This window comes from Osmerus mordax, chromosome 5, assembly GCF_038355195.1.
Source record: "Osmerus mordax isolate fOsmMor3 chromosome 5, fOsmMor3.pri, whole genome shotgun sequence".
NCBI classification, from domain to species: domain Eukaryota; kingdom Metazoa; phylum Chordata; class Actinopteri; order Osmeriformes; family Osmeridae; genus Osmerus; species Osmerus mordax.
The window spans coordinates 10,900,524-10,912,109 of NC_090054.1; the positions used below are offsets into that span (position 1 = coordinate 10,900,524).

An 11,586-nucleotide genomic window follows, 5' to 3' on the forward strand; every position below is an offset into this window, starting at 1 on the left:
CATATGTGTATATTATGAAGACAGCTAATTTTGTGTGTGAGAGGAAATGGGAGTGCACTGCAGCAATCCAGATGAGACTGCATTGACAATGAGTGCTTTTACAACTCAGTAGGCAACTAAGCTCCATTTGTATTTAATACCAAATCTTTTTTATGGAAAAAAGGTCTAAATGACTAGCAAGACACTTTATTTTAGACCAACAGATGAACATGAAAAACATTTAACTGAAACATCACTTTTTAATATAAATATTACAAAGACAGAAACCTTTTGTGTAAATTTCCAAATTGAGTGTGTGTGTGAGTGAGTGAAAGATGACAGATGCATGACAGAAGAAACTGTGGTCTCAGAACAATTGGTAGGCTAGTTGTGTTCGATCAGTACTTCAAAGTTTACTTAAACTAGGGAAATACTTCAGCTATTAAGACAGTTAATAAGTCATCCATTTTGTGTTACATTAATAATAACTAATGAACTAGCTCCACAAAAACTCCATAGAATTGAAGTTAGTTTAAAGACCATTGCTGTAGAATAAAGGATATTGAAATATTGAAGGCGAACAAACTATTTTGTCATCAACGTGTTTCCATTTCCATGTCAATTAAAGTACCAAGCCAAGTACAAATTAAATGTTCTCTTTTTAATCAAAGGAAGAAATTCTTGCACTCTACATTATATGCAAATAAATAAATACATTTTAAATTTAAATTTTAAAATATATTCAGCACCCCAAAGTTATTACAACAAATCTAAAGCTATTAAATACAGCTAAGGACAATGATTCCCAACCAGGGATACCCATATACCTCTGGATAATCTGAATCTTTTCCCAAGAGGCACGGAGGAAAACGTCTGCCAAATTATCAAGAGGCAAAAACATTCCGTAATCGTAGTATTTAAAAAGTTTTATGATACAGTAGACCTCAGTCTGTTTATTCAGTGTTTCACTTATTTGGGGTAGATACATTTTTATATTGCTTCTGTTTAGATTGTAGGTGACTGGAAAGTGTCAGTGACAGCCATGTGTTGGGAATTGATATATCCATGACTTCTGGCCATAACCTTAAAGTCTGTGTGTGGGCCATCACTTCAGTGCTGTGGAATAGCCCTCTGGTGGTATGAGGATACTGGGAAACATCAGGACCTTGGCCCGCATGAAGGACAGATCTGGTACCTCGCACACCACAGCAGCTGCTTCCGCACTCAGATCTTTGTCCTGCTGTGGTTCTCGGTTACTGCTTGACACACAGACAATTACACACACAAAACACTTATAGACACACCCCTAAGACTCTACCTTCAACTAAATTAGATTCTGACCTTGTAGCAGTGCTGGTTATCTCCATAGAGGACATAAGGCGATTGAAGGTTTCTTCAAGGTGGCAACTGTTAATTCTGGGTTCCAGTTTTGCTGTGGTCAGTTCATACAGCTCACGGTCTACCCCTTCATAAACACAAACACACTTGGAGTTGGAAATTTACCCCACCAGTTGTTTTCCACCAGAAGGAAGATACAAGGCACAACAAGCACACAGAAACTTGATGCCAAAAAAAAAAAACATTAAAAAAGACCAGTGAAGCAAACTGTCAATGCCAGTGATTTGGTGTTACATAGCCATAGCTGATCCAAAATGGAGGAGTGATGGCGGCTATGTCAAATCACAGCAGAGCTATACGTACCTGGTGGAGGGCTGCTGCTCCTGCTGCTGCTGCTGCTGGACCCACAGTCCTCCACAGGCCCAAAATAATCAAGGTTTAACACAAATGTGCCTCTGCTGGCTAGGGACACAGTGTATGCAAGGGGTATGCAAAGGGTACAGTGAGCGAGAGACATACCCATTCACTTTTAACGTAAACAGCTTTTTTGTATACTGAAAGACATTTGATTTGACAAATTTCTGCCCACAAAACTCAAACATTGTGATATGAAACTACTTAAATGTTATTTTATTAGATAATACCCTTTATATAAACTTTGTTTCACTGTGTTACATTTTGTAGGTTGTATGAAATAGCATATTTAGATTTGACATAACCTGATTTACAGATATTTGCCAAATCCTTTTGTTTTTGTTTTATGTAAATTACAAAATCTCGCCAAAGGTATCAAAAGTGTCAGGACTAAGCTTGTGGCCAGTTTTAGTACTAACTTGAATAAATGAAAAGAAGATCAAGAAAAACCTGGTATCCGCTTAGAAAAAAGCAGTCAGTACCATTCAGACAGAAAAGCAAGAGACAGGTCTGTTTAAAACATGTTTTATGTTGACAACATGTTTATTTACAGAACAGAGGTTTTAAAATACTTTTTATTGCAATCCCTTAACATGGGGTTTAAGTATTTCAGTGCGGTGGGGGGTAGAAAAACGGTTGGGGTTAGTTTAACAAGCCTTTTGCTGAACTTGATTTACGGTGTCTGAAAACACGTTCCACTTCATAGTACAATCATCTACCTATTAGCCTGATGGACTTTCAGCCATGTTACAAATTCCATGTGTACTGAATTTTTTAAGAACATTTTAAACGTTTTCATTCATAAGGGATTTATACATAAATCTTTATCTCCAGTGATAAAGAGCCAATGTTGCATTAATGAAACATGTAGCAGCATAACGAGGATCTAAGCTTTCTACACTGTAAAACCTGAAAGTGTAGTGTGAACCAGATTAAATATCAGACATGAACTAATGCAAAGTGAGTTCTCATATCAAGGAAGAACCGTTGGGAAAAAAATCAACAATTTTCAGCACCGTGTATGTTTATAGTGGGATGCTAAAATCTCAGAAGTCACATGAAGAGTGCTGTCCACTCCACACTATAGATTCAAGTTAATTTCCGTCATATCTGACATAAATAATAACTATAGTTAATTCCCCTGTCGTCTGTGTGGTCACTCTAAATACTTTGTCTGCTTTTAGACTACACTACTTTTACATAATACTATATTTGAGAATTATTTATAAGAAACAGTGCATTTGTGTATGGCTTGTCCACATTTAACCTCTTATACTGTTAAAGTAAAAGGCCTAACAGCCCAAGTGCATTACTTCATACAGCGCAAATGAGGTAGCCAGTAGGTCTGAGGTATACTCCTTGATACAGTATACTCCATCATGGAAGAGGGGGAAGGAGGGAAAAACAAGAAAGATAGACAGCCGGGTTTTTCCATCATTAGAATTCAATACAAAGTCAGAGAAATTATACAATTTGGTGAAGACAGAAAAAGGAGACACAGAAACACAGAGGGGAACAGTGAGAGAACCATAGAGTACAGAAGGTTTTGCCACAAAAGAAAGGAAAACCCCAGAAAGAAAGACAAAGCCTGTGTATTTCAGGAGAAGGTCTGGAGGGTACTCTTATCTCCGTCTGTGGAAGTCAACAAGGGGACGTACCGTCCTGAGGGTTGCTAAGGCCACTGCTGCTCCTGTCACACTGGCTGGTCAAGAACGATGCCTAGTGGAGTGGTGGGGGGGGAAAGGATGAATACATCTTTCCTGAAACTAATCTATAATTTATCCTTTCATCTAAATATGTGGCGAGGGTACAACATTAAGTAATTGGGATTTGGGAGGGTATTGACAGTTCAGGTAGGAAGGTTGGGGGTTTAGCCACACTGCTCACACCTGTAATGGCTCCTCATATCCTGCAGAAAGGGGACATGTAAGCCTCTGTGTTTAGTACCTGTGCCGAGTCTGATGAGAGAGCTCTTCTTGTTTCCTGGGATCCAGGAAGTACTTGTGCAGTTTCAGCTGTCTGCCCTGCTGCTTTCACTGACTCTTTGGTGGGCTCTAACATACCCTAGATGAGAAAGAGAAAAACAGAGAGGAGAGAGGTATTTTACACATTGTATTAAGCACTGGCAATCTAACCCTAATATTTACTCCAATAACACCTTGGCTTGCGTTGGAGTTTACATAAGCAACATGGCATGGCACACTGCAAAAATGAGTTTAGCCATGGTGCTAGTGGGAGGGTCTAGAATTAAAAATACATAAAAAGTCAGGCCATGTTGCCAACACTCCACTCACGAGGTTGGCTGCAAAGGCAGGAACAATCACTGGTTGCTTGGTCTCTCCAGTAAAAAGCTACAGGGAGAAGCAGAAAACACTCCATTTGAATTTGGCTGAACAGAGATCTGCAACTTAACTTAGATCTTAAAGGCTCTTGAAATGTAACCTTTTTTTTGCCACCTTGTCCAATATGATTAGATTTAAGAGAGCACATGTTATCCACACAGCTGTAATCATTTACGTCATTCAGTGGCTCTATTCAGTTGTCAAATACGATGAAAAAATACGACTATGAGTGTTAACAATTAAAAAGGGTTAGTGCTAGTGATATTGGAAGATGACAGAAGTCTTGGATAATAGGTAATAAGGCTTGTACCAGATGCTTATTACCATTAATATATGTTCATATATACTTACTAACATACAGCCTTTTTAAATTTATTTGGTTGTGCTCCAGTCTCTAAGGCACTCTCTTTCCCACACTCACAATGTTTCTGGTATCCATGCCCAGGCAGTGGAGTAGTATTCTGTTGCTGTGGGAACCCCCCCACTGGAACTTCAGGCCAAAGGCGTCATGGACTTCACAGGGCTGTCGCCACACACCTCTCGGAACCCTGAGTCATAAAACGTGGGGTGATATCACACGACTGTGTGAACATTCACATGCGCACATGTCATTAAAACATTAATTATAATACTCATTAATTTGTCACATAATTAGTGCATCAATAGATCATCATCATTGTAGTGTAGAGCCCTCCCTCACCAGTGGGCTGCATAGTGGGGTTTCTCCTCCCCCTGTTTCTTCTCTCCATCCTCATGCTGAGTGTCGTGGTGCTGTAGCAATGCCCCAAGGCTGGGCACACACACCTCCTCCTCTTTCTCCTGTTGGATCTTCACTGCCTGGAAACTCTCCTGAAGAAGTCTGTGGAGTTGTCTAGAAAATAAGGCCTAAGAGACGCAATAAATGTTTTTTTTACTAAAAGGTAAAAATCAAAACATTTTGAGATATGCTACTTGAGTAATCCAGACTTTTAATTAATAAAGTATTTAATAATTGAATTTACCAACAAAGTCTCATTCCCTGTTAATATAATGCACTGTACATAACACACAATTAAGTGGATATGTGCCGACTTAGTAAAAAAGTTTTGCTCACTTGCTCTCTTTTTGCGGCAGTGTCCCTCTGACATATTTTGTCCTCCGTCTCGTTTTCTTTCTGCCCAGCCGAACTACCAAGATCTCCAAAATCTGCCCAGGTGGCCACCAACTCAGTCGGAGCCCCCATTACACCAAACTCCACCCAGTCTCCTCCAGCTTCTCCTTCCAAGCATTCCTCCTGATCTGAGGGTGCCGAGCAGAAGTCTGCAAAGCTGTCACTGGGGGGGAGGCCACTCTGTGCCCACTCCCTCACTCCACTGTCTTGGGCTTGGTCAAGGTCTTTATCCCCAACCTCTCTCTGATTTTGGTTGAGATCTGCAGAGCACTCCTCTTCCCCTTGTATCCTGGACTCCTCTAAAGAGGCCTTTAATTGGCTGGGGGAAATCCCAGCATCCCTGATGTTCTCCCTCTCCTCTTCCAACTGGATTTCAGTCTCTTCCCTGATGTAACCTGACACCACCTCCTTTTTCTCTGGAGCAGGTGGCAAAGGATTATCGATCGTCTGGACAAAGTACCCCAAATCCTCCAGACCATCTGGAGACACAGCATCGCAGAACGAAGCAAAGTCCTCACTTGAAGACTCACTGACTGTGTTGTTTAGAGGAGAGGCACTATGCTCTATTTCTTCACTATCTATCTCTACCTCTTTCTCTTCATCTGACTTTCCAACTACCAGTTCAGGTGCCCTTTTAAGATGTACAGACTGGCTCAGACTTGGCGTCCTGTCCTCACTCCTAAGGTCTTCCAGGTCTTCATCCCCAGAATCAAGCACCTCTGAGGGGCAAGAGAGACTAGCGGGAGCCTTTAGGTGGTGGTCCTGAGGAGGGTGTGTGAATCCTGTATCCCCATGCTCACAGTGATGGATGATAGTGCGATCCCTGACCCTTTCTCCTGCTACAGATCGCAGCTCAGGGCCTGTGACTGTCTGCTGTTTGGTTTTCAAGCATTCTTCCCTATTTGTACTTTCGGCTCTATCCTCCCAGTCCTTTGCAGTACCAGAAGGTGTGAAGCCACAGCACCAAGGATGTACTTGAGTTTCTGAGAACACAGACAGTTCCACAAACCCGGTTTCCTCGCTTAAAGAGTGGGCACCTGGTGCAGAAACTGAATTGGTCCCAAAAGTTGAATGCCTGAAGGTCTCACCCTCTGTGAGCACGTTGGTGGGGGACTTATGGTGTTCCCTGTTACAGCAGTGCTCTTTCTGTTGATGAGCCCTGCATACTCCAGTGGTAATGGTGGAGGTGGGTTGGGATTTCTCCACAAAGTGAGATTCAGGGATGGAATCCCCTAATTGAGAAATTCTATTTCCACTGTTAGCAAAGTGCTCTGCAGCATCTATGGTTTGGCTGGGCTGGTTCAGGTCGGATGGGGGCAGGTGAGTGAACTTGGAGAAGCTAAAGCTGTCAGACCCTGCCCCACAAAATCCCCTGAATTCTCTAAAGTCATCCTCATCCTCTTCTGTGCTTGCCTCGTCATCATCGTCCAATGGAGGAGGCGAGGAGGAGTACATGGGCATGATGTCTGGCTCCATGGTCTCTCCTGGCAGAAGCTACAGACGGCTTCATATACCTGAAAGGTGGACACCAGAGGAACAGATAAAGAGAGAGACAAAGAGTTTTGATGAACAATATCATTACGGCCGCCCCAGTGGCTCACCAAACATGTGCACATACCACATAGGCTAAGGCCCAGGCTTTTTTTGCTGCATGTCATCCCATCTCTCTCTACATTTGCTTTCTCTCTAAGCCATCACTATAAAAAAAATTTAAAAAGCAGACAAGCTAAAAAATATATCAATAATAACATTCTCAGATTTGGTATAACAATTTTCAACAGAAAAAAATGCATGCTCTCTCAAATTGCATCACTAAATAAAACAAACATGCTTGTCTATGCTAATATCATACAGTATGACCTTGACATAAAAAGATTCTTGATTCTTCAGTATCTCGAATGTGGTATGCAGGTGGACAGGTTTAGCAACCAAACCACAAAAACCTTGACCTTGACTGAAGAAAAACTTAGTTGAATAAGAGTAGGTCACGCTACATTTTTATCTTTTTAATAGCTATTTTCTTATCACTGTTTGATGTATTGGGTTTTAGGAATGGAAAGGTGCCCGGCAGCAGGCCACATCCTCTATCAGCCAGAGTAACTTGATCCAGGCATCTTATCCCTCATCACTGTGCCAACAGAAACGGCTGTAGCCCCAGCTGTATGACTGTGCTATATTTGGTGTTCATGGCTCTACACCTAAATGATACTCAACCAAATATGAGATTAAAAAGGCCTACATCTCTTTCCTAAAATAAAGCCCAAGTTGTCTGCTTGACAAGGCAAAATGCCAATTCAACCTGTAGCCTTGCTAAATGAAAGCAGTCAACTGTCCATGGTTTAGACAAGTAATATGATCCTAACCCGCTGCACAAGGATCATTTACAGGAAACTGGAACCTCATGATTTGTGAGCCACTTTAACTCACGCTGCCTTGTTAATACGCTTTCAGCTAACGAGATATTTTGATTAAATTGAAATATCTTCACGTTTACAGAAACGTTTGTATTAATGTCTTAATACAATATTATGGCAGTCAATGTAGACTGCCATAATATTACATAGCTTTGCAAGATGCATTCAGTCTATTTAGGTGACACGAAGTCCGTAGTAGCAAAACAACGTTCCAAACACGTCTTTGGCTACACAGTATGGTAGCTAGGGGAAACCTAACCTCCTCAACGTTAAAACTAGCCAAGCTAGCTCAGCTACTACAGTAGTACAGTAGCTACCTGTCTAGCAACTAGATAACACACATATTTATTTTGCATGCTAGCCTACAGACAGTAACGGCTAACTGCAAAAGACGTGAAATGGCTAGATAGCATTGACGCCCCGTTATCTAGCTTGCAATCTAGTAAACTATGTAGACTACAATATTTCGAAAGCATAGTTTTAGAGATAGTAAGCATTGTTAGCTACAGTATTGTACAGTAGTCTGCTTCAACAATGCTACTGTAGGCTAGTATCTCGCTCATTCTCAGCTGAGAATAGTTGCGGTCCTAATCTTACCTTCTTCAGATGTCTTGCTGGTCTGTTTCATGTAAACGGCATCTAAACTTGGACAATGATAATAAAGAACATATTCAAATAAATTAACACTTTTTTGTTTATAAAGGTTTATTCTGACGCTTGAAGATGGAATACCGCACCCCGTACAACCAACCAGCCAAAGGTAGGCCTTCTCAATTGAGAAGATGGACCGTCGTTAGTAGCGCCAGAGCTTTCAAATGCTGATATCCTTGATGCTGTACTTCCGGGAATTCCGCTAGGTTGAATAAAAGGTTGTGACAAACCTTCATCTCAACCTAGATATTACGACACAGACCAGCTCTGCTTTGTACTACAGCCTGTAGAAGACTATGATCAACTGAACGACACATTGATCATATTAAAAAATAAAGTTAGAGAAGTGTTAAAATTCACAAGTGTCTTGTTAGTTCTCTTTATACACCTTTAGTGGTGTTTAAGGCTTTACAGTCATACATAGGCCTATGCACAATTTAATTTACCAATTAGAATGGTGGCACTAGTTTATAAATATGACCACTCTATAATCGCAATCTAGTTCAGTAGGGGCAGCACTAGAGTTTTGTCATGCCCACTAATAGGTAGGTTACAAAAAAAGATACTTTTTGTCATGTTTTCTTTGATGTTGTCCAGCCCAATTAACAAAAGGCAGTAAGATAAAACCTTAATGTATTCTATTCATGCAATTCTAATGAAACACAAAAACCACATGGGCTGTTAAGTTTCTATATTCAGTAGCCATTCAACAATATTTGCTTGAAGACAATATTTGTTTGTTACGGCTAGGCTACTTACTTGTTCTGAGACAGTTCTGTGATGACTCCATAACTTTCTGGTTTGTGTAGGCCTAATTCTACTCCTCCAGTGGGGCAAGGAGTGTGAATATAAAATGTTGGCATGTATTGACACATTTAAATTTCGAGCGAGATGGTACCAACTGTAAGAGGTGTGGCGCCTAAGGTCAACTGTGATGTTTAGAATCGCTTGAATAAGCATGTATGGAGGACCAAACCTGCCACTTTGAGAAATACATGTACACACCCATGCATAAATGTACAATTTCATGCATAAACCCTTAATAAATACATCCATTATTATAATGGTAATTTAATGAACAAATAAAGGATAGCATAGATATAGACATGTATTATTATCACAGGTTTGGTCCTCCGTAACTATGGGCTGGAGTAGGCTTGTCTCTTGAGTACCCTCATCACACCATGTAATATGTAAAATATAGTATTATGATTTACAAATTAGAACTTTTCCTGCACAAATATACTCATTACTGCTCAGACATTGTTTACGAAATGGTCGATGTTACTGTGATGCAGCCATCCGGTCTTAATCCAAATTCTCCATGTTTAAAATTATTATTGCCCTCGCAATAGTTTCTTTAGACAGCAGAGGGTGCTACAGAGCTTGAGTGGAAAATCATACTGTAAACATGAACTTGCAACCTTTGAACTTGTACTAAGTTCCTACCCCTTGTGATCAACACTACTTTATGGGGTTGGTTTGTAGTCTGTATGGGAATACAGATACTAGGAGAAAGCTGTCAGGTCAGACAAACAATGCAAATTATAAAAATGTAAACATGTATAAATATGTATGCAAAATAGCTTGGAAATTGGTTACAATAATGTATTATCTTCTTTGGGTTTTTCAAATACAAATACCCTGTACTTGTCTGTAATTCTCTTTTCATCTGCTTTAGTCAACATTTGATACACTGTGTCTGAAACACTTACAGTACACACGTTTTTTGAACTTATCCTTAGATTTACAGTTAAGCAGTAAAATGACACAGACTCTTGTTGTCTAGATGGCACAATGTCAAATTGAACACAATGAGTTGCTCTCAGCACTTTCAGAAAAAAACACATTGAGAACCACTGCATTCAAAGAAGAGAAGTGTATTGGCAGTACATTTTACAAAAACTTGGGAAATATAAACATTTACAGAAGCCAGTTTTCCCCCATCAAAGAAGTTACATTGAGCTCAGATTATTTAACATTTTATGGTATAAGAAATCAGAAAGAAAAAAAAGAAATCAGTTAAATAGGTGTGTGAGGTGCTTAAAATAACAACAATACATAAACCTGACCATCTAGCATGTTTTATTTTAACACATCTGATAATCTTCATTTAACAAAATAACTTGTTTGGTGATACTTCACTTACACCATTAAGCACTGCAGTTGCATCCATTCACGTTGTAAAGGGAAGGTTGTCAAATATAAAATCAGATAAATAAATTGTTGAGATTCTAAAAGCCTTTCTGATATTTCCACAGACAAAAGTTTAGAAAAAGACTTCGGTGGACCATTCTCAGGGTTTGTCATTATAATAAATGTAAGGAATACATAACTGTACAACTACACAATACAATCACACAAACTCAATCTACATCTACTTCATAGGACTGTTGGTAAATACACATTTGCTTTTTCAAAACATTTTCAAATAATAAACATTCTTTTCAAATTTTCCTCTGAACAGCAGTTTAGCAGAGATAACAATGTTACCCTTACAGTCCTGTTTTACAGTAGTTTGACACACAAGTCCCTGACACCTGCTTGGATGCTCACTTCAACTTCGGAACTACAAAAATTGCAATAACTATGCAGTACTGGGGTAGTAAGCCCCAGGTGTTTTTAACATCGCCATTCCTAAAAAATAATTATTCTGGTCAAATTTGGATTTCACATCACATGACTTCCTACTCCTTTTTGTGTGTAAACCAAGCAAACCAAGTTATATTAAACAAAGTACATCCAGAGTCAAAAGGCAAAGTAACAAAGGGGGTTAAATAGTCTGGGTTTTCTTTTTCCACCCGTAGTGACTGAAAGAAGACACGCTAATTTCACCTTGCCTGTTAGCATCGGACTACAATCGGGAAATTATGACATTCAGTTCAACATTTATGGATTCCACCAAAAAAGTTTACAGAGGGCTATGGGTCAGAGAACAAAGTTATTCAAATTCATAGCCTGCAATGCAAACTGGTCAACACTTGGTATAGGGCGCATTTGTTTTTAGTTATTGTAAATCATTTGTCAACTTTACGATTAAATTGTTTTAAAATGATATATTTTACTGTTTTGCTACAAGATTAAATTCCAGGGGAGTTCAGTGTCTAGAGTAGTCTCTTTCTAGATCTGTATTGTGTCACAATCAGACCTAGAGCTGGATAGCGTGTGGAAATATGGGATCATAAGGAGATTCCGAGCTGTAACATTTTTAGAGCACCACAGAAAGACTTATAACAAAGAGCTTACACAATATCAAGTTACCATTTAATGACGTGTTCTATATAGTGCATTATCTATT

General features: G+C 39.6%; 1 protein-coding gene across 6 annotated transcripts; it reads right to left on the reverse strand.

Annotated features, from left to right (window-relative positions):
• Positions 1-327: 327 nt before the first annotated feature.
• Positions 328-8,409, reverse strand: aftphb (aftiphilin b). 6 transcript variants are annotated; one of them, XM_067237076.1, is made up of 11 exons: positions 8,375-8,409; positions 8,235-8,276; positions 5,167-6,737; positions 4,774-4,958; positions 4,495-4,621; positions 4,026-4,082; positions 3,679-3,795; positions 3,390-3,450; positions 1,681-1,779; positions 1,321-1,444; positions 328-1,235 (listed from the first exon to the last, which is right to left on the reverse strand). In XM_067237076.1, exons 3-11 carry the CDS (start codon positions 6,697-6,699, stop codon positions 1,085-1,087), a joined length of 2,454 nt encoding a protein of 817 aa, XP_067093177.1. In that variant the 5' UTR covers positions 6,700-6,737; positions 8,235-8,276; positions 8,375-8,409; the 3' UTR covers positions 328-1,084. The 6 variants fall into 6 exon arrangements, 5 of the variants coding, with proteins under 5 accessions (XP_067093177.1, XP_067093176.1, XP_067093178.1 ...); XM_067237075.1 differs by having other exon boundaries at positions 8,235-8,408; XM_067237077.1 differs by lacking the exon at positions 1,681-1,779 and having other exon boundaries at positions 8,235-8,408.
• Positions 8,410-11,586: the final 3,177 nt, after the last annotated feature.